Raw genomic sequence first — 23,511 nt, forward strand, 5'->3', positions numbered from 1 at the left:
CATGTATTTTTTGAAACCCCTTCCCTTTAAAGGCATCAATGAGCAATGATTCAAGCTGTAGACAGAAGGGAAGGAAACAATTAGTGAGTAAAATAAGCAGGCATTGAAACTGTAGCAGCACTAATTATGATAAAATACTTCTAATGCCATTTTAAAAGTTGCAATTTTCTGGTTATTTGTTTTAAATTGTTTCTCTACTTTAATTTTCCTACTACATCTTTAGTGAAACATCAGTCTTAATGTCCAAAAGAGACAGAACTCTTGAAACGGAATAATCATAAAAGGTACCGAGTAAGGAAATAGACAGTTTAGTATAGCCCGCAGTTTCTAAGTCCCACAGCTATTACAATAATTTCTTCCCACTTAGAAAAGAAAATATTAGGAGGACTACTGCACTTCCCACTTCAAATAAAATTACTAAAAGTTCTGGGTCATGACATATCCACTTAAGAAAAGTACATGTAAATAGATACATATTTTAAAAGTAACAACTTGTAAGATAAAGATAAGGATGCATTTAAAAGATCCTTACGTAGTCTTCTGTTCTGTCTGCCATACTACCACTCACATCTCTATTTCGTTCTTCACTTATTTCTTCCTTTAAAAAAAAAAAAAGGAATAGAAAAATACAGAAAAAATCTTTCCCTCTCCCCCCCGCCCCGCAAAAAAGAAAACCCAACCAAAACAACCAACTTTTTCCGCCTCAAAGCTGAAGAGCACTTACTCATCCCCTCACTTCCAAAAAGCTAGTTTTCCTTCGTTATTACCTTAAATGCAAAACCCCCCCACACCTCCCAGCCCGAGGTTTCTGGCGGCCGCGGGGAGCCCCGCGGGTGTCCCCCGGAGGGAGCGCGGGGTGTCCCCTGTCCGTGGCCGCGTCCCCGCCGCGGGGAGCGCCGCTCACCTGGGCCATGGCGCGGGCGCTGCTTCACACCCCACCGTGACCCGCTGCTGCGGGACACACCGGCGCTTAGCGCGGAGAGTGACCCCCGCCAGCCTCTCCCACAGCTCCGAGCACGCTCCTTTCCTCAGCAAGCCCTCACTCTACACCCCAGCAGCGGAGGAAAAAAAAAGGAGGAAAAGCAGCGCGGTTCGCACCACGCCCTAAAAAGCCGCAGCTGTGCGGCACCCGGGACGGGCCCCTCGCATCGCGGTACCGAGCACTGACAGAGCCCCGGCCGAGCCCAGGGTGCAAAGGAGGAACTCAGAGCCTCCCTGGGGGCTGCTCTCGACCGAGGGATGCCACAACCGAAGTGTGCTGCTGCCGGGTGGGCTTTATCGTGCTCAGCTGAGGGTAAAGGTCAGTAAATGTTGGACCAGAGAGGATGGAAGCGAATGAGAAAAATCATTGCGAACAGGTGGGATCATTTAAAGGGTGATAGCAGCACTCGGAGTTCAACGGCTCGGTCTCTATGCTGTTGTGGATAGTTTTTTCTTTCTGTTTTTCACACCGAAAATCAACCTCCCTCCTTCCTTCCTATAATCTCCCCCCACTCCAACAAACAAACAAACAAACCACAAAAACTATAAAAAGAAAAACAAACATGAAAACCAAACAAAAATCTCCAAACTTCAGATCCCACCGGCTGTTTCTTTCGAAAAGAAAAATTTAACAAAAAACCTGTAACTGTTCAATAAGTTAAAATGTGCCTATCGATACAACAGCACCAACACCAACTTTGCTTTTTAAACCAGGTGCTGCAGAGCACAGGGCGAAGGGGGAACCTGCCAAGTAACGCTGGTTTCGTTTACGTTCAAAGAGCAAGTTATTCAGCATCTTCGCCTCCCTCCGGATGCTTTGGAAGCTGTGGACAGCTCCGAGCCACGCTCAAAATCCAAGACCAGGAGCATCCCCGTGGGGCAGAGAAGGGTCCCCCATCTCCCCGTCACCCCTCTCATCTCCCCGGCCACCCGCGGGAGCGAGCGGCTGCCGGGTTAGACTTCCAAACCCGGCTCAAATTTGCCGAGGTCGCGGCCCTAGTGCTGGGGGGTGGATTCGTGCACAAACCCTGCACCTATCCCCTGTCACACACCTTCAGGTGAGGGCAGCGAAATCCGCCTGTGGCGTGGAGGGGGAGCGCAGCTCCTGCCGCACCCCGGGGTGGCGGTGGCGCTCGGGGATGCTGCTGCTGGTCCGCCTACGAGGCCGGCCGAGAACTCCGATCCCACACACACACACACACACACACCTCGGCGACGCCCCGAGGGTGGCGGTGGCGCTCGGGGATGCTGCTGCTGGTCCGCCTACGAGGCCGGCCGAGAGCTCCGATCCCACACACACACACCTCGGCGACGCCCCGACGGCATAAAAAGCCGGGAGCCGCCACCCACGGCCACTCTCTGCCATGAAGCTCACGTGGGACATCAACGATCCCAAGCTGCCGCAGGTACCGGGGGGTCGGGAAGGTACTGGGGAAAGTCTCCGTCCAGCTCTAACGCGGAGCTGGGGAACAGCGGAACGAACTTCACCCTAAGCAAAGCTTTGTTTTACGTCTGCTTTACTTCCCTTTTCACTTTGTGTTGTAGTCTTTATCAAGTCACTTATAATAAAAGTATGGATTTGATGCACAGCTTTGCCTAGCTGGATATCAACTCCTAGAACAAGCTGTGTCTCCATTTGGACAGTTTCCTTCTCCCTCTGCCTCCTGTTCCTTGTTCAAGACACGCTGAATCGGAGGTTGAATTGACTGTTTACTACTATTACACAAGTTACCTAATTATTCCTTTGATTTATTGGTGCAACACTTTAATGCCAATGAGCACTCCACTTTTGTCCAGTTGTGAGTTTCAAATGCGTTTTTTCATTTGTAACTTTTTTTATCTTAGAGTTTATTTAAGTTTACAGAACCCATGCTGTTATGTCTTAATGCTGTATATGCTGGTAGTTTCCTTCTGTTTGCTGGGATTGCTCCCACATGTGGTACATACGTATGTTAAATATGTATTGCATTATAAATATTTGCAGTTTAAAATCTTCATTCATAGCTCTAGTAATTATGTTTTCATAATGAATGAAAATGAAAGCCGTGAAATCCCAAACTGAAATAGTCTTTGTTAGTGCCACTATACATATATTGGAAGTACATTTGCAATGACAAATCATTTTATCTCTATTTTCTGGGAAAAGCCTTATTCATGTTATATTAGATGCACTTTAGGAAGCCATTCCATAGCTAAAACTTCTAGTTTCCTGCCTGCAGCTGCATTGTCCCACAACAAGGAGAAAGAACTTAATAGCAGTCATGACCAGGGTGGCTTGTGTCCTATCTGGGCACACTGATAGTACACTAGTCAGTAAATTCTGGGAGTAAGGCTGACGCCTTATAGCTGCTAACTTCCCTGTAAAAGGTATAAGTGTCAGCAGACTATGCTACAATGGATCATGATGCAAAAAAGGAAATGATCCTGACTTTCTTTTCAGATACAGAATCTCAAACTGCCCTAGCCCTTTTAGAGAGCACTTCTGAACAAGCTATTCTTTCAATATTTCTTTTTCTGCTGCTTGGCTGGCGACAGAAAAAGCATTTTGCCCCCTGTTATGTGTCTTATAAGAAGGCAAAAATATCAGGTTTAATATACTAATAACGTTCTCCTGCTCTTCTCCTTGCTGCCTTGCCCTCCCACCCCACCTGCCCTGCTGCAGGAGCCCAAGCACTTCGACGCCTTCCAGGAGTGGCCCGATGGCTACGTGCGGCTCATCTACTCGAGCGAGGAGAAGAACGCGCAGCGGCACCTCAGCGGCTGGGCCATGCGCAACACCAACAACCACAACTGCCAGATCCTCAAGAAGTCCTGCCTGGGCGTGGTGGTGTGTGCCCGGAGCTGCGCTCTGCCCGGCGGGGCCAGGCTGCAGCTCCGCCCCGCCATCTGCGACAAGGCTCGGCAGAAGCAACAAAGTGAGAGGCACCCAGAGAGAGCTGCGATGCTCAAGGGACCCCTTTTCTTACTTCTGGGCTTGATTTCCAAGCTGGAGTCGCTCTTACTTGCGTGCAGACTAAGGCACAATTGCAATGGCTAATTCAAAATTTCATCAATGTCTGTTTGCAAATATTTAGGGGGATATGGATTTAAATCCTTTAAATTATTAGCGTATACATCTAGTGGGCAGTTCTTGTTCATACCACTTAGCTATGCTGGGTAGTCTATGTCACATTTCCTTGAATTTACATTTTAATCTGAATTTTGGAGAAGTCTGATCATGTTGCTCTTAAGCTCTGTTTATTCCTCTTAACCAGTCTCTTCAGTAGTTTCTGTCTGTTCACAGAGAAAGCCTGCCCCAACTGTAACTCTGCCCTCGAGTTGATTCCTTGCCGAGGACACAGTGGCTATCCGGTCACGAACTTCTGGAGGCTTGATGGAAAAGCAATATTTTTCCAGGTAGAAAGCAACTGTATGTATTTATGCACATTATATTAAAAAAATACCTGTAAAGAGAGAGATTTCTTCCTCTGCCCCCCCTCTTTTTATGTAACACAGACCCTGAGCATGACAGAGGTCTAGTCCACAAATGAATTTCTCTTGAGTATGAACATAAGAACAAATAAAACAGTAGCACTTGGCTGTCTCTCTGAAAGCAGTACTTATGGGTTGGCAATATTCAGTTTTAACTACAATATCACTGATGGCTAAAATTCTCCTGTTTACAGAACACAAATATGAACAAAAAGGCTGTCTTGCACCCTGGTGTATGTGACAGCTGGATCTCTCCAATGTTATTTCCAAATATTTATTTCCTACTAAAATAAATAGGAAAAGAAGTTCTCACTTAATTTACATGAGTTGAAACATAAAAATTCTACTTCATGTGAAACTAGCCTTTGAATTTTGAAGGATTTAAAATCTTGACAGGAAAAAAAGAAGAGTCTTAGCTGAAATTCAAAATTTCATTTTTCTTTTTTAGCAACATTGGAACAAAACTAAACAAAAAGTTCCTGTTCTATGAGATTACATTTTTTTTCTGGATAATTTTTTCCTCTGACTCTCACAGCAGTAAATTCTGTTCTAGAGTCAGTAAATGGAACAAAACTGGCCATATTCCCAGATTCACTCCTATATTATTCTTTTTCAAATGTTCACTTACAGACATGCAAATCTGGAAGAATTTACTATCAAAAAAGTTGATAAATCCTTGCTTAGAAGTTAATTTCTGCTTGAGAAAGGACTGTTTTAAAAGCAAATTTTAGCTTCCTATTTTGTATTAGGGACTGTATGTAACTCTGCTCAGACAAATGAGTAAGAAAATGTGGTGTCCATGACTTCATCATATGCCTGTGTAACTTTGGTTATGTAGATCTGCATACCCACTGATGTTTCAATACCAGAGCATCTTCAGATTTTCCAGGTTTTCCAGGATATAATTTTCAGTCTTGGTCAAGAAGGTGTATTGCTTTAAGAGAATATTTTTAAGAGAATATTTTTCATCTTGTGGCATGAAACCTCTTTAAAGCCTATTTACACTCTTTATAGATGTGCTTATAAGGCAGAACTGGACTGCAGAAAACCAACCAAACTAAATTTCACTCCCCACTCCCAACCCCTTGGTTCTAATTATCTACTCCTGAATGTCACAAACTTAGGTAGCACTTTTGCTCCTTCATCAGCTCTGCAGTCCTCACTGACTTCTCCCTCACTTTTTCCTTCTATCTACATCCAAATCATGATTTACGCTATTTGCATATTTTCACAATGAATTTGTCCTTGTTTAGTCTCTCCTTCCTTTTTTCTTGTGCCAAACCACAGACCATGCTGTGAATACCCCTCCTGCTACTTAGAGCATTTTCTCTAATCTTACTCCCTTCTAGGTATGCACCTAATTCTCAGTTAATCCTAATTTAGGCTAAAGGAGTCCATGACCACCCCCGGCCAGAGAGCAAACTGGAGGCAGAGGCAAGAAGAAGTGCAATTAAGAAGCAAATGTCCTCTTATCACCACTCCCAGAAAAAGAGATCTCTAAATTCAGAGGTAAGTCAAAGTCATTAGTGAAATAAAAAGGTGAGATAAATGAAGACATTTTTTGTCCATTAAAAAGACGTGATAAGCATGTACTGTGGATCCCAGGGCAAAACAAAGCTTTACACCATGGTATTAACATGTGTTAATTACAAATTAACATCTGTTAACTTGGGGCTGAAACTAGCAATAGCACAAGTATTGAGACATATGTGTGTGGGCAGTATTGATTCCTATGTCTTAAAGATCTACTTCTCCTTGTCAGGCAGGAAGGTACCCTGACAGCAGTGGTTACACCAATAACCTACAGAATTTTCACGGCATGGATGGCCCAGAAAGAGTTGGTATCTTCACAGACACCAGTTTTTCAATTCCAGCCCAGTCCTACCCTTCGCTGCAGAACACAGACCTCTACAAGGCACCTTACGACTCAGCCAGCTTCCAAGAGGAGCAGCTATCGCCATACCCTAAATGCCCAAATCCAAGGCTCTACATGCCCATGCCATGCAGCTACGAGTTTGGAGTTCCTACCTTTATAAGCTCGAGTCCTTACCCAACGTTTTACAAAGATTTGCCCAGTCCTGCCATTGATGCAGACCCCCACAGTCTGAACGGGTCTCACTACAACGCTGTGACCACCCACGACAAGAGCTTTGATAACCTTGGCAGACATTACGGACTGAAACCAGCATGGGGGAAAACCGGCAGCGGAGACCGGAGTGACTACGGGCAGATGGCAACAAGTGCTCCCCATGCTTACTACAGTGGGGACTATGCCTGCAGGTACAGCCCCAGCCCCGCTCCCATGGCCCCGCCGCTGCAGACCGTCATCACCACCACCACCAAGGTGTCCTACCAGGCCTACAAGCCACCCGCGCTGAAATACAGCGACAACCTCTGCGACGTGAAAAACCTCCAGAGCTATACCCATGTGGCAGAAAACATCTCGGGTGCTGTCTATTCAGGGATGAAGATTCAGGAAGACTTTGGGATGATAAAGTCAGCGTTGCTCTACCAGCACGACTCCATCCCCACAAAATCCAAACCAGCTGAGAGCATGGAGAGCTATCGGTATGGGCTCCCTCCGGGGAACAGCTTTGCTGAGCATGAAGGACAGGCCCTAAGGTTTGAGAGTGCTGAATGTTGACTAAATGTGCCTAAATGGCAAATACCTGCAGATGGGAGAATAGTGCTGACTACATGAGTGCTAAGCCAAGTGGTTTGGTATTTGTGGAGACATAAGGAAGCAGAACATCAAGACAGCTTTTTCCCAAATATACCTTTCTGGAGCTGTGTGCTGACTGATTATATTTTGCATCTAATTTCAAAGAAACCCCACACGATCTCTAAAATGGCACAAGGAACTGAGCCCAAGACACACCTGGGAGAAGGTAATATGAAGGCACGACTCTTCTGGAAGTCAACAGCCTCCTCTGACAGCAAGTGCAATCTACTTACAGCTACAACTCCTGCCTCAAGCTTTGAGAGAAAATGCTCCACCAGTAAAAAAGAAAAGACTAATCAGGTAATGGAAAAAAATGAAGGAAGGTGGCTATAGATTATAGTCAGCTGAAGGAAATGGCAGGGAAAGAAAGAAATAAGAGAAATGTGAAAGAAAGGCAATTTGCAGAATAATTCACCTGAGCAGTTCATTCACCTGCAATGATCCTCTTGATGAATGAAAAGATCAGCTAAGTTTGTCTGAAATGAGAAATGAAAAACCTGAAACCTAAGAAATTAAACAAGTTAAATTCATGTTGCTTTTTGATCCCCTGTATCAAAAGTAAAGATGACCCAGCCTTTCTTTGTAAGAAGGACAACCCAGCACAGCCAGGAAATGATGCCCTGTAACACTTAGCCTGGAGGCAGGAAGGCTGAGGGACCCCCACCAAACCTGTTCAGCATCACATGGCTGCCAGAGTGAACTTATGTGGTCCTGAAAACCATTTACAGTGAAACTAGCTTTTGCTTAAAGGGGCCTGGCAAGCTGGTCAGGCCGATTGTTTATTGGCGCAGAATTCTCTTTACACATGAATACAACCGGTCCTGTCTAAGAACGCAACATCCCAGCTGCTTAGTAAAGGTCAGTGTTGAATGAACCTTTCCTGGCTGCCTCTCTGCACTCCATCTCCATCAGGTCTTTCTCCGTCTCCCAAGGGACTTCTAGTGATTTTTCTCTCTGTAAACATACTCCCCATGACAGCACTACTTTGGAAATTAAACAACCAGCCAACAGAGAGGTTACAAAACAAAATCCCCAAACTGAGCTAAGCAAAGGAATCATAAAGAAATGCATTCCAAATTCATCCCTAAAACAACTAATTCTTCTTTCATCTGGAAAGAAGGAAAAACAGAGCAGTGCTGGTTTAAAACCAAAAATATTTTGAAAGCCGCCTAGTACTGGGGAATAGTGCTCACCCAAAATGTGTGTGCCAAGCAAGGGAGCTAAGTAGACACAGGGGATTGATCAGGGTAAAAAAATTTCTTTTGATATCATTATTATTGAGGTACCAAGTATCTTTAACTTTTTGAACACTTTTTTTTTTTTTTGTCTCTGTCTTATCTATATTTTTGCTGTGTTTTGAGAAGCAGCATACTACTGTAGTTTTTCAATAAATGTGAAATCACAGTTAAAAGCAAGGCACCATGTAAAGTAATGTAAGTAGCTGGCTTGTTAGAATTATAAGGTTCTGTGCACAGGAGCTGTCATTAAACTGGTAAACAAATTGTATTTTCAAAGAACAGTTAAACAATTATTTAAAAATAGTTATTTCTGATGTAGTATATTTTCTTTCTTTTTATATTTTTATGAAAACCAACATGATCAGTCTAAGATGTGAAACTGAGCCACACAGGAATTTAATTAATAGTATCCTGTTTCAGCAGTGGATTGTTCAGCATTTTAAAAATTCAAGCCAGACAAAGATGGAATTCACAAAAAGACTAAATTAATTCACCTGCAAGAAGCTTACCTTGTCTTTTAGCTCTAGTGTTCTTTCAGTATATCTCCCTTGGCTTTTGTTAAACTCTTACAGTAATTCTTCTACCAAGTGTTTTAAATTACTGATAAGAAGAGATTCAGGTGAACAACATCAATTAGATAATTAGCCCACATACTTTAAAACTTTTAAAAAGAAAATAAAAAGGTGGTTAGTGAGTTATTACCCAGAAAGACTAATGCAAAATTTTAGGGTTTATGAATATATAACACTATGCCTGTTTACAGAACTGGGATTTCTCAGCTGTATGCCAAATCATATTGGGGCATTTGACATGTAGAATAATAACCAAGGCTTACAGCATTGTAAGTTCAAAGGGGGGAAAAAAAAGTATAAGAGGAGAATAAGGCAAAACAAAATTACTAAGAAAGCTGGAAAGATTCACTGCAGATGGGAAAATCAAGGAAAATATTAAAGCTGTAAATTGCTGTATTTTATTTTAGATTTTAGAGGATATTTTAGATTTTAGAGGTGATTTTAGAGGAGTTAGCCAACCACAACTCAAGCACAAGTTATTAAATTACTACTTGCTATTAAAACAGACAAGCTGTGAGGGTTGTGTGCTGTTCACATCACTGGTATTAAACTTGTCATTGTAGTTGTATGCTTAAATCATTATGCTATCCAATTAAACATAGCTTTTAAAGCAGAACTTTGTACATCAGTAAAGAAAATGTGGCCAATTGTGTTAAGATGCTACTTTTAAGGTGTGGATTTATTTATAATAAACATCACAGCTGTTCAAGCACAGTGGAAAGCTATGGTAGTGTTACCTTGCTGCATCATCTGAGCAGTACAACAAATAAAACCACTCTAAAGGTTGTTACATTCTTTCTTAACCTTGATTCCTCTCATGTACAAGTGCCTGGGATGAGATCAGCTGTATATGACCTTTTAGAGATAAAAAATCAGATGGAGAAAGTCTAGAGCTGTAGACAGTTTTTCTCTTCAAAATACATAAATGTAAAGGCAATGGGAGCTTCTGTAACAAAAGAAAAAAAAAAGCTGAAATTGAAAGCCTCATTGTAGGTTTATACAGCTGCAGCATTGACTTTAAAAGCATGTTCCTCAAGGCAAAGCAGCATCCTGAAGCAAGATGGTCTCTGAGTAAGCACCTTCTCTTCCATTAATTGTCCCTTTCAAGTGTGGTTTCTGGACCTGCATTGAGCACCTGAGAGGAACCCTTCACCAGCCTGTACCATCTACTCTGACAGGCATCTGCATCTAACAAACTCCAGTTGTTATGGCACATTCACAGAGGGAATGGATGAGAAGGTACTTTCAAATCTCAGTCTCCTGTGGCTCTGGCTTCAAATGGGTTACAAGGGCCCTACTGAGGTAAAGCACCACCTGTCCCCATGCTGCTTTATACCAAAACAGCAGCCCCAGAATGGCAAATGTTAAAAGCCCAAGTGTTTAATGGATGCCTTCCAGAGACAAGAGGCCCTGTGACAGTGTTTTTGACTCACATACCCACGAAATGTAGGCATGTGTCACACACGTGACAGATGCAAATACCTGTGAGCATCACTTCATGGTCACACCTCATGGAGGGCAGACAGAGCCTGGCATACTGTCCTGCTCCATGACCACCTGTATCCACCCAGTCCTGCTAAAGAACTCCTGTGAGAGTCTGAGCAATCTGCTTAGCCCTTGCTCCTCTTCTGGAACAAGGTTATCTCTGGGTTTTCCAGATGTGCTAAATGCTGCAAACAGGGCATGCAGGAACTTGGCTGTTTTGGGCTTATTGAGCCTGAAGTAGTTGATCTCTTTATTTGGGAATACAAACTATCACCTTAAAGGCAGAGACAAGCTTTTCCCTGAGTTCCATGAGTGGAAACCAGCAGTGTAACAGAGTTGAATATGATTTGACACTTTTTCCTTCCTGGGGATTTTCTGAGATTTCTTCCGGATTATTGGAGTTTTTCTTGGTGTCTTTTTGGGGGAAAGCTGTCTAATACAACGGAGAGAGCTTTCACCAAAGTAGAGCGTGTTTCCTGAGAGACATCATTTAGCAGAATGCACAATGCAGCTCTAGGGATGCATTTAGGAAAATTCATGTCATTCCCACCCTTATCAGTAGAAGTCATATGCAGACAAAAAGTGGAGAATTGAGGAATTTAGTGTTGGAGTGGTTCCTCCCAATACACAGAGTGAAAAGTTAATCCAGGCCTGTTAAAATCCCTCTGCCTGAGAAATAACAAGAGTGGGGTACAGTGGTTATCCATGCCAGGATTACTGCCTTTAGTGTTCTAGCTGCCTAAAGTTAAGTGCCTGTCTGTCACTCATGAGCAAAGGGAAGGCGAACCAGATAGTGTTCATGTGGTGCTACACCTGGGATTGTGCAAAATAGAGTGCATTTCAGCACAGTACCTCTCCAGATTTGCAAGAATCCACATGAGACACGAAAATCAGTGGGATGACACAGGTGCAAGTACATATCACAGGGAAACATTGTTAGTTTGGTTCAACCTTATTCAAACAAACAGAAAAATGAAGTTTATACAATCCCTATAAGCTTCAACATGCATGCTGGTACTTGTGGCGGTGTTTGGGAGAAGGCAGTTTTAGGTATTTTGGCTGGCACTTGAGCATAGCATCAACACCTTCAAGGACCACAACCAAAGGAGGTCCTTTCAACAGAAAATTACTCAGTGGGTCTGCATGTGTTGTTTTGTAAAATAAGCAGGGAAGCAGGTGCATAAGGATGTCCTCAGAGGTCCTTTAGCAGGGCTCACAAACATCCTGGATCTCTTTGTTCCAACCTGTTGCCTTTACTTCAGCTTCCTGGTTCATAGCAAAAGCACAGGACAGCATTTCTCTCCTGTCTTTATGACAAAATGAAGTGTTAAGTGACTGGCTTGCAGTGCTTGTACTGCAACTCCACAGCATGTTGCAGCCTGGCTCAAACACTGGGAAGTCCTGTGTACAGCCTGTCTGTCTTCACGTGTGTGAAATGTTGGAGACCATCACAAAAAGCACCAACAACTGACAGACAGGAGATCCTGGTAACAGAATTTAGACTTAAACATTTCTCTTGTGCAAAACTAATACAGAAATTATTTAAACATCAACTCCCCTTTCTTATGCCAGATCTCTTATAAGTGACTGTAATTAGACTGGAAATGTCCCACTAGCAACTAAGAGCATTTTCATCTTGTTCACCAACATGGACAGTGGGATTGAATGTACTCTCAGCAAGTTTGCTGGTGACACCAAGCTGTGTGGTGCAGTCAGCACGCTGGAGGGAAGGGATGGCAGCCAGGGGGACCTGCACAGGCTGGAGAGATGGGAATGTGCAAACCTCATGGAGTTCAACAAGGTCAACTGCAAGGTCTTGCATGTGGGCTGGGGCAACCCCAAGGACAAATACAGCTTGAGGGAAAATGGATTGAGAGCAGCCCTGAGGAGAAGGACTTGGGAGTGTTGGTTGCTCAGCATGACCCAGCAGTGTGTGCCTGCAGCCCAGAAACACAAATGTATCCTGGGCTACACCTAAAGCAGCGTGGCCAGCAGGCTGGGAGAGGTGGTTTTGCCTCTCTGCCCTGCTCTGATGACAACCCACCTGTAGTGCTGCATCCAGCTCTGGGCCCCCCAACTTGTTGTAGAAAGTCCAAAGGAGGCCACAAAAATGCTCAGAGGGCTGGAGCACCCCTCAGCACAGGCTGAGAGAGCTGGGGTTGTTCAGCCTGGATAAAAAAGGGTTCCTGGCTGACCTTGTAGCATCCTTCCAGTAGCTAAACGGGGCCTGCAAGAGAGGTGGAGAAGGACTTTTTACATGGGCATGTAGGGATAGGACAAGGGGGAATGGCTGTACACTGGGACAGGGTGGGTTTAGATTAGATATTAGGCAGAAATTCTTTACTGTGGGGGTGGTGAGGCACTGGAACATGTTGCCTAGAAAAGTTATGGATGCCCTGGAAGTGTTCAAGGCCAGGTTTGGATCAGGGTCTGAGACTTCTGGTCTAGTGGAAGGTGTCCCTAACCATGGCAGGGAGGTTGGAACTAGATGAGTTTTAAGGTTCATTTTAAGGTTCATTCCAGCCAGCCCAAACCATTCTATGATCTTATTAAACTGGCAGCACCAGAGGAAGAGGATGGAGCCCATCACTGGGAAAGGACAGTCAGGGGCATGGCTAAACTGTCGAGAGAGGAAAGGACACAAGGGCAGAGAGGGGACATCATAGGGTAAGTGCTGCGTCATTTCCACTGACAGTGGAGAGCTGTTTTCACATATTTAAGGTAGGGATGTGTCCATGTAGTAGTGATCAAACATATTCTTAGAGGTTAATGCATGGTTAAATCCTTTGCTATGTACAGTCAGCTTCTGCTGAATCTCTGCCTGAATTCTGCTGTGTGGGTTACGGTACTTTCTGCCTTCTCATGTCCAAGTCTCACCTTTGAACTTTATTTTACCTGGCAGTCACCTGGCAGTCACCTCTGATGTTTTATTTCAGTAAAGGAAACAGGCATATTTTGTTTCAGAAAATATAATGTTGTTTTCTAGTACTTTCATTTCAGCAAGCTATGTGCAAGTGGTCAAATCCTTTGAATTCCAGAAAACCGATTCCCATAGCCCCACGTTCCACCCAGTTGACTTGAGGTAGAATCAATTAATCTGTCAACAGTTCTTAAACCATCACAAAGTTACCACACCAATTAATGAGAAACAGGGAGGGGAGAGAAAAAAAAAAAGGTAAAATGAAGACAGCTTCCCATTTTTGCTCAGTAAACCTGAGCTGCCAGCATGGCGAAGCTGATAGGAATCTGAATTTCTAAAACTATATTCTGCCTTTCCCTCCATGGTGCTTCTAGTAGTTATTGTGTTGAAATTATCTCCTTTTCTTGCCCATCACTCTCAAAAACATTAAACTATAGGAAGCTCAAGCTAATGTTGAGAATAGAAGCTTAAAATGAGACTTTGCTGCCCAAAGCACCTCTGGCTCAGACACTAAGTATGCCATTTTTATTAACTGTGCCTTCTGTAATCTTATATTTCTCCAAGGAGAAACGTAAGATTACAAAGGACCAAGGAGAAAGTTCATTATTATTTTTGTAATAGAAATACATATATTTTACAATGCATAGAGCACTCAAAGTTTCTCCCCTGCATTAGTATTAGCAACTTGCATTTTAATAAATTGCTTACAATAAATAATTTTTTTAAATACTAGGGGGGAAAAATCCCTCAGGTTTCACTACAGCTGAGAATAATACTGGTGGGAATTTCTGTACAAATCCTAAGTACACTGTGGCTTAGCTGGCAGTTTTATTTCATAAGGTCGTGGAATGGTTTGGATTGGAAGGGGACCTTGAAGATCATCTAGTTCCAACCCCCTTGCCATGGCCAGGGACACCTTTCCCATTCAACCTGGCTTTGAACGCCTCCAGGGATGGGGCATCCTGTCCAGTGGCAACCTGTCCAGTGCCTCACCAGCATCACAGAAAAGATTTTTTTTTCCCTAACATCTAATATCTTTCCATTTGAAGCCATTTCCCTTTGTCCATGCTCTTGTAAACAGACTCTATCCATCTCTCCTGAAAGCTCCCTTTAGGTAGTGGAACGCTGCTTTAAGGTCAGCCTGGAGCCTTCTCCAGGCTGAACAGCTCCAACTCTCTCAGCCTGGGTTCACAGGAGAGGTGCTCCAGCCCGCTGAGCATCACAAAGCATCCAGCTCTGGACTCGCTCCAGTAGCTCCATGTCCTTCCTGTGCTGGGGACTCCAGAGCTGGATGCAGCACTGCAGGTGGGGTCTCACCAGAGCACCAAATATATATTCAATATATAATTACTGTTAGCAGTAATTACAATAAGGACTGTCTAAAGACGATCTCGCCTATCATGGGGCCATCTTCAGGGAGCCTGTGACACGGCTCTCGCCATCAGGCTCAGCTCCCTTTGCGCACCACTCCCTTTCCAAAGGGGTGCTCCCCCCGCTCCCCGCACAGCTGTTTATCCACCGCCTCCCAACTCCTCCGCTCCACCGGGGACTCCCGGGCAGCCGTGCCCGCGGCCGGGAGGGCGGTGCCCTCGGCGGGGCCCGCCCCAGCCCGGGGCCCGGCCCCGCGCCCGTCGCCCGGGTGACGGGGCAGAGCGGCCCGGCCGAGGGAGGCGGCGGGCGGGCCCGGCCGGGGGCTCGGCGGCATCGAGCTGGCTCCGCCCGCAGCGCCGCGGTGAGTGAGGGGCGGCGGGGACGGCGGCGAGTCCCCCTCGGGCCGGGCTGGTGAGCTCCCGTGTCCCGGGGGCTGGGCCTCTCTGGGGCCCTCCCAGCACGGAGGAGGTGCGGGTTTGGGCTGAGCGGGAGCGCTCAGAGCTCCGCTGCTGAAGGGGAGGGCTCCTGCAGCGTGGTTCGGGGGGCTTGGGTCGGTGGCGCGGTGAACTCGCGTGTGGGGGAGCTGCCCCGCTGCAGTGCTGGGCTGTGGGAGCGGCAGCGGGGACAGGGACCCTGCCCGCTTTGGCTTGGGTAGGGTAGTCCCGGCCTTGGCGGTCTGAGAGGTCCGCGGTTAACGAGAGGAGATGAAGCTTTATTTAGGAGAAGCGGGGTGAAACTGGCAGGCCGGGCGGTGCCGCGTTTCACAGCCGGAGTGAGCGGCAGGAGCGCCGTGCTCCCCTCGGCGCTGTGAGCGCCAAGGAAGGTACTTGGCGCACTCGGGAGCACCTGAATGTCACCAGGTGGAACCGAAGTGGAAACGAGCATTTGTTTCCATTCTCAAGACGGAGAGGGGATCTCATTAGTGCGTATAATTATCTCAAACGCAGGTGCCGAGAGGATGGTGCCGGAGTCTTTTCAGTGGTGCTTAGTTACAGGATGAGGAGCAATGGCCATAAACTGAAACACAGGAAGTTCTGCCTCAACATGAGGAAGAACTTTTTTACAAAGAGGGTGGCAGAGCACTGGAACAGGCTGCCCAGGGAAGTTGTGGGGTCTCCCTCTCTGGAGACATTCAAAACCCACCTGGATGTGTTCCTGTGTCGCCTGCTCTAGGTCACCCTGCCTTGGCAGGGAGTTTGGATTAGTGATCTCCAGAGGTCCCTTCCAACCATAATGATTCTTTGACCCTATGGTCCCTTCAACCATAAGGTGTTTTATTGAAACTTAGAGTGGTGCAGGTGCTGAAAGATGAGTGGTTCATATTCCTTCCGAATGCTGCCCAAGACTGGAGACTTGAAGTTCCAGCAGCACTGAAACCACTGTTATCCTGAAACTTGTTGTACTGTGTTGTGGGAAGGGGTTTCATGCGGGTAGGAACTGGTAGGCTTGCTGGCATGGTGGTAATCTGCTGAAAGAGTTGGTGTGAATAATTTTGGTTTGAAACCAAAGCTAGTTTGGAACAAAACAGGGGAAAATACTTAGAGCAAACTGGAGTTCTTAATTTGATATACCCCATCCTGAATGCCTGATACACACAAGTGGAATAATATATTAGATTTGTAAGGGACTTAAAAAAAAAAAAATTAAGGCAGTCTGTTTCAAAGCACCAGTATTTATTGTCAATGTTACTGACTTCTTTCTTGCAGCTGAGTGTCGTGTTTTTAAATAACTGCTGGTAATTGATTAGAGTAATGGATTTGAGGTTAATCTCAATAACTGGATCCAGCTGTCATGGGACCTGATTACTGGCAGCTTTAGTAATATACATTCACTACCAAGAAGGTTCTTGTAGCAAGATTTGTTTGTTTTGTGGTTGGATTTGGTTTTTAGTTTGTTTTGGTTTTTTACTTTTAAAATCAGTATCAGCATACATTCAGTGCTGTGCAATACTGCCAGTTCTGATCATTGAGAACAGTGCTGTGCCACACAAACAGTTTGGTGATTTCATCAGTTACTGTAAACAGGTTGGTAAAATTTGGTTGTGGGTGTTTTGCTTTTCTGGGTGGGAGGTCTTATTGGGTCATATGTCCTAGTTTCTAATTATTTGAGAGTAGTTTGTTTAGGATGCAAATGTAGAACTCTTGGTAAAGCCTAGTTCTTGTATATAAGAAATGTAGGTGATTTGTTGCTATTTATTACATTTTGAAATGTAATTCAGACATCTAAAATAGTATAAAATTGCTGCTAGTGCTTAAGATGTCAGTAATACAGTAAAATGATGATTTGTGTCAATTCGCTAGTACTTGTTCAGGTTTGCTAAATTTACACAAATTAAAGATTCTGTCAAGCTGTTTTATTTTGTCCTCTATTTGTCCCTGGCTTTAATCTTTCCTTAATCCTCTGTAAAGAGATTATGTGCAGTATGTCATTAAGAGTAACAACAAGCTGTTGTTTAGACTAGGATTTCTCTTGTCTGTTTGGTACTTGTTAAGAAAATTTTACATATTGGAGCTTTGCATCACTGAAGTAATATCATATAAGCATTAGTATGGAAAAGGACACTCCAAAGGCATGTTTTAATCAGAAAAACTAGATTGGGCCCTTGCTTTTCCTCAGATTGGTACAAAATACAAAACTGAACTGCAGATTTGGAAAAGAAAATGCAGATTGACCACTGAGGAAAAAATTGCATATCTTAGCTGGGTATGAGTAGTGAAAATTACAAGGTCTGCAGAAGTCTGTTGGAGTGAAATGTGACTCTCTGGAGCATTTATGTTCCAATCATCATGCTCTGTAATTCCAGTACGTGTCAGTGTGAGGTAGGTGTGATGGTACACAGACACTTTTATCAGGGTATGTGGTTTTCACACCTTGTTTCATGCATTACCATGGAATGGATTTGACACTTCCACTTGATCATTGAAGGAATGCACTGACTTTTCTGTACTTTACTTGATCAGCTGGTTTTGTACCCTAAAAATTAAAGCATACAGCAGAAGAGGGGTAAGGCAATAAAATATATTACAGAACAGACAAAATGAATAATTGGGTCTGTGTTGTGTTGTATTACATGGAATTTCTGGAGGGAAGGAACAATTTATATGAGGTTGTTTTGATTGCACATGCCAAAATATTAGAATTGGATAATTGTTAAAGCATGTGATTAATATATACTCCAGTGAAAATTACTTGGAAATCTGATAGGATTTAGGCACAAAATGAGAGGATTTAAAGGTCAAAACTTGAGGTTGTCTCTAGATCTTTTTCTGTTTATTGCAAATACAAGTTTTTCTCATGTTGTTTTTGGTACACTTTGTTAGAGAGCAAAAATTTGAGCATGAAATGCATGCAGATTCTCCAACTTCTTAATGTAACTCTAGGAGTTCAAGCTAGGGCCGTCTGTAGCAGATATTGCTGAATCCCCTCAAAAAAAAAAAAAAAAAAAAACACCTTAAAAAATTCACAATGATATTTGTTGAAACAGAGAAACACAAGCACACAAAACTGTTACATTTCACTTCACATAATACACCTGTGTACACCTATACACAAAATGCATACACAGTTTATCATTGCTGACTCTTCAGATGTGATGCTGTGTGTTAAAATGGGTGTAAGGATACCCTCAAGGTTTTTGTGTTGGTTTGTTTTTTTAATATATACCTAGAGCTAACCATTGACAACTTGCAAAATGTGTATGCAGAATGTATCTTAACTTGGAAAAAATACATTTGATCATCTGCTTAGTACCAGAGTCAACAAATAGCCTTGAGTAAAAAGGCACTATTGATGGTATTAATGACTAGAGTGCATGCAGGCATTCTGGGGAATAAGATATAAAGCTGAACTCTGAGAAAAATAATTTGCTTAAATATATGAAAGTCCAATTTAAAATCTTATGATAATTTGAGATGTCTGTGTTACTTTTTGTTAAATCTGATTTTTATCTTTGTTTCAGAATACCCTATCAACCAATAGCAGGTTAGTCTGCTTGAGACTGTATATATCACACTCCTTGAGAGGCTAATTTTATTGTTATTTTGCCAGGCCTGTAAATCTCAAGCCTGAGTCTTGTTATCAGCTGAATCATAGTTTCTTAATCTATTTGAACAGACCAGACTGTAGCTAATTTTGGCATAAGGATAAGGACTAGAGAGTTGCATGCTAAGTTCTCAATCTCCTATAAAGATGGACTGGTGGTGTGTTCTCATTGATTTGAGTTTTATTCTGTATATATATTGGTTTTGAGTTTTTATTTTTGTATGCTAATATTCAGTTAATATTCAGTGTTTGTGTGTTAATATTTGGGTTACAGTGAGTAAATAGTACAATGAGAGGTTGTTAGATTTTCCTAGTCATGCATAAATAAGAGGGTGACTCTTATGAGTTTGTGTGTTTAACGTCAGACAACTGCTTTCATCTGGAGCACTGGTGACAGATAGTATTGTGTGTAATGGAAGCTGGGGTTCAAATTCAAACTTGGATGGGGATTCAAATAATATTTGCATGGATTCAGACATGGTGATGTTTCAACATTGTTCAGTATAAATTCTTTTCCAAATGACAGTTCAGATTTAATCTTCCATAGCAGTGCATGTAAGCTCTATGTTTCTCTCTGCAAGCCTTGTAAAACTGAAGAATAAACTTAACTCTTTAGACATTACCATGCCTAAGAATTATGTGAACTTCAGAGCAAGATGTTCGTTTATAATAAATCACTATAGATGGGTGAAAAGTGCAGTGCTTATCTTGCTGCTCCACCTCCCTTCCTCACTGACTTTTAAGCATGGAAAGCCTACTTGCATTACCAATCCAAAACACAGTGTTCAAAACTTAAGTTTGCCGTGGCACCCTGTGCAAAATTTGTGTCCTTATGTTTTCCATAACTTCAACCATGCCTTTGTTGTAGTTCAGGAAGCTGCTACTGTCTACAAATTCAGAGTAAGGGCTTCTATCAGAATACACCAGCTTTAAAAACACTTCACTGGTTCTAGGGAATTATGACTCTCCAGTTTCTGCTTACTCTAAGCCTAATTGTAGAGTAAGCACCTTCTGTGGTTTGAGAAGTTTAAAGGAGCTAATTGCATTTACATCCATTTAAAAAGCACATATGGTTCTGGAGGGTGTTATTGTTTGATACAAGTAGTAGAGTGTCTCTTTCCTAAAATACTGTAAAACTACTGAGTCTTTTTTTTTTTTTATTTTTTGGGTTTTTTTTTTAGGGATCTGTGTGAGAATGACCATGTTCTTCTGTCTCCCGTTCTTCATAACTGGATCTCAAAGCAGCTATAGTTTGGAAGAGAACAGTGAATATCCTGCTTAGTTATGAGAAACATTCACCAGCATAAAACAGTCTGGAAGAAGATTTCTCTTAAGAAAATCAAAGAGCACAGAACCCTTTAATAAAACAGAATATATTAAGCATTTCGTGAGCTTTTGGCTGTCTGAGTTGTAAAAAAAATGAATCGTTACACAATTATGAAACAACTGGGTGATGGCACCTATGGCAGTGTGTTGATGGGGAGGAGCAATGAGTCAGGAGAACTTGTGGCTATCAAAAGGTATGTAGCATCTCAATTCAATAAAGGTGCTTGCAAAATCTTAGATTTTCAATTTTGGCTTTGTTTTTGTTTTCCGTTTATGTAGAATTGAAAAAAGTCCCCTTTTAAAAGGAAATTAACAAAAAAAATTTTTTTTTAAATTAAGATGTCTAACAAGGTGATTGTGAGTCAGATTTCTGGTAACTGATCAATAGAGAAACACCTCAGTTTAGTTTACTGGTTTACGCCGGCTTGTAAAATTGCATGCTGCTTCTGTTCAGTTTGAACATGCTTCCTTCTAAAAATGTTGTTAGGCCAGCACCAAAGGAGAAGCAAAAGTGAATGGTATTAATTAGGGAGTTTATTTATATGAATTGCAGGAATAGCAACCTTAACAGGTAGATTTGAAATTCCATCCCAGCACCCCAAATCTTTGTAAGTACTGCATTAAGTTTCAGGTGTTGCTGTAGTGATAAGTAACACTAACAATCTGGTCAGGTAAATAAAGGCTGTCTCCCTGGCTCTAATAAACTTGTGTTCTGTGTAATCAAGAGTATTGTCATGCTTGCCTTAAAAGATGATTACGAAATGAGAAAAATTCTACTCAAGGCATGGAGGAAATTCCCCTTGTATTCCTAGAGAATTGCAAGCAGGATATAAGTTGAAATGCTAGAAATTGTAACTTGCTCAGTAAGATAATTGTAATATGCTTGACTGACTTTTTATTTAAGAATTTCTCAGAGTTTCACCGTATCTTGGTGGTACTGTTACTGAAGTTAATATTAATCTAAGCTAAAGAAAGAATCTCCAATAATTATTTTAATTATTTTTAACAAAAGGAGCAACATTTTGTGGAAAGTGGTTCATTTTGTGATTTCAAGATTTGAAAATCTGTTGTATCATTTTTAAATTTGGAACTTGAGAGGGTACAGTTTTGCTTGAAGATACTTTTATTTTAAATGAAAATTATGGGTTTAAATCTCTTCACTTTAGATGCTAAAACTTTACCAAAATGCAGCAGTGACGTTCACAACTTCATCCCAAGATCTGAGCAACACCAAATGTCCACATTTGGATTTATGCAGGACTTACTTACAAATAAATGTGTTACACTGTTATGTATAACAATTAGTTTAGAGGCTATGATGTTGCTTGAAAAAAAAATTAAACCTTTTTTTTTGAAATTAATGTCTTGGAACAGATTTTTTTAAATGACCAATCAAGTCAGATGCTTAATTACAATAGAAAACAGTCCAGATATTTTGCAGATTTAAAAATTTTTTTGCTTGTGTTCCTAGAATATGCAACTTACGCATAAGGATGCGATTTTCCATGTTGTAGGTGCATTATCATTGTTGCTTGCTTTATTATTAAAAGCACAATTCAGATGATACAAAGGGGTATTTTATGTCCCTTTTACTTCAGAGTAATGTGGTCTGTGGCTGTACTGTTCTAAAGATATTTCAGTTTTGGTGTTTGATGATTAATCACTGTAAATTTTTAGCAATTCTAAGTGCTGACTTTGATTGTTTTGCTGATGGGTATGCTAAAATGTTTTAAATTGAGTTCAAAATATAGATAATGCTAGTCTTAGAAAATATAATTTAGATTTTCTAATTCTAAAAGCATTCTGTACTGTCCACTGAAAATACTTTATCTTGGACTTTATTTCAGAATGAAAAGAAAGTTCTATTCATGGGATGAATGTATGAATTTGAGAGAAGTCAAGGTAAAGTGGTGAACATGACACATTTAAAAATAAGTGTCTGGTTAGGCTTGCATGAAGGAAAAGGGCAGCTACTGTGTCCAAGCGAGGCCAAACTCTATGAACTCCTTAAATGCTGACAGATTTCACAAAACTGTGGGGTGCTGGCACTCTTAGAGGGCCTGCTGATTTGTGGAATATTCCGCTACTCTCAAGCTGTGGCCATGTCATAGCCAAGCCTCTTATCTTTGAGAAAGGAAAATAAATTAATTTTGCATGTGTGTATTTCTGTGGTTTACCATCCTCCTCTTTCATTTTACTTCCAGATTTCTAGCTGTGTGTCCATTCCATATATCTTGTGTTTGGGGCATCTGTAGAAAGCACTGGGAGTTTTGGCTAGCCAAGTGATAGAATAACACCTGAAAACCTGGGCGTAAATTCCAAATAATTCCATGTTTTGGGCATCTGATTTTCTGTATATACAGAACTCCCTACTAAAGGGCTTTTGATTTAACTTATTGGAGATTTCACGCAAATCAGTATGTCCAAAATGAGCATCTGTAATAGAATCCTTCTTCATGAAAGTTTCATGCCAAAAAGAAGGGGGAAAAAAAATGCAAGTTTTCTTATTCAGTACAGTGAGCAAGAGCTCTTACAGCTTCAGATTTGTCTTTTCTTGTAGGGAATTAGGTTTTTGTGCTAATCTTTACTCCAGCCCTGAGGTAATCCCTAGAAATAGGTTTAAACTTCTATTCATATAGTTGTTGCTTTTAATTTGAAATTCATTCAAATTTCTGGGTTGTTCTTTAGAACAGATTACAAGATAAATAATGGAGTATCATATGAATATGTTGTGTGGATTCTGTGCTAGAAATTTACATGTTAAAAATTTAGCTATGGTAAGGAATCAAGGTCACTGTGGGATTATCTGAAGCTGCATTTTGCTCTGTTGCAGTCTCTGAAGAAGCTAAACCATGCCAATGTAATAAAATTGAAGGAAGTCATACGAGAAAATGACCACCTTTATTTTGTATTTGAGTACATGAAGGAAAATCTCTATCAGCTAATGAAGGACAGGTATGTCTTTTTCATGGAAAAATAGTGTGCTATCATGCTTTATTTAATGATTCTCATACTGCTTTGAAGAACAGTTTGAGATGTCTGGTTTTGGCTCCTCTTGAAGCCCCATTGATGTGAACGGGATTTGCTGCATCAGCTTATTTGAGGGTATAGTTCTGCATTGCTCTGTTATGACACTGCATATTGTAAAGCTTTTGGACTAAGTTTGTTCTCTTCTTAACAGGAGTGTTGCCATGCCTTTGTGTAGAGCTGTGAGAGAAATTCCAAGCAGTTGTGTTTTGGTTTATTTTTCTTCATTAGCCTTCATTCTAATGTATGAAGGATTGGGTGAACACTGGTTCGTGCTACTTTTGCTCATGGGTTTTACTTAAGGTGGAGATGGTACATGGATGCATCTTTGTAAGAATGGCCTAATATAGGCTAACT

The 23,511-nt window shown here is 42.1% G+C and overlaps 2 protein-coding genes across 2 annotated transcripts in view; both read left to right on the forward strand.

Moving 5' to 3' along the window:
- Positions 1 to 2,345: 2,345 nt before the first annotated feature.
- On the forward strand, positions 2,346 to 7,096 carry GCM2 (glial cells missing transcription factor 2). Its single transcript, XM_041413141.1, has 5 exons — positions 2,346 to 2,387; positions 3,644 to 3,896; positions 4,265 to 4,377; positions 5,836 to 5,961; positions 6,215 to 7,096. The coding sequence occupies exons 1-5, from the start codon at positions 2,346 to 2,348 to the stop codon at positions 7,094 to 7,096; spliced, it is 1,416 nt and encodes a 471-aa protein (XP_041269075.1).
- Positions 7,097 to 14,999: 7,903 nt separating this feature from the next.
- The window catches only part of MAK (male germ cell associated kinase), a 29,661-nt gene continuing 21,149 nt past the window's right edge, over positions 15,000 to 23,511 (forward strand). The window contains exons 1-4 of the mRNA XM_041413183.1: positions 15,000 to 15,121; positions 19,983 to 20,321; positions 21,975 to 22,029; positions 22,961 to 23,082. Coding sequence (XP_041269117.1) covers positions 20,221 to 20,321; positions 21,975 to 22,029; positions 22,961 to 23,082 — 278 coding nt within the window. The 5' untranslated portion in view covers positions 15,000 to 15,121; positions 19,983 to 20,220. The remainder of the gene's footprint in view (positions 15,122 to 19,982; positions 20,322 to 21,974; positions 22,030 to 22,960; positions 23,083 to 23,511) is intronic.

The sequence above is a fragment of the Onychostruthus taczanowskii genome, unplaced genomic scaffold, assembly GCF_017590055.1.
Source record: "Onychostruthus taczanowskii isolate IOZ18803 unplaced genomic scaffold, ASM1759005v1 scaffold40, whole genome shotgun sequence".
Lineage (NCBI taxonomy): Eukaryota > Metazoa > Chordata > Aves > Passeriformes > Passeridae > Onychostruthus > Onychostruthus taczanowskii.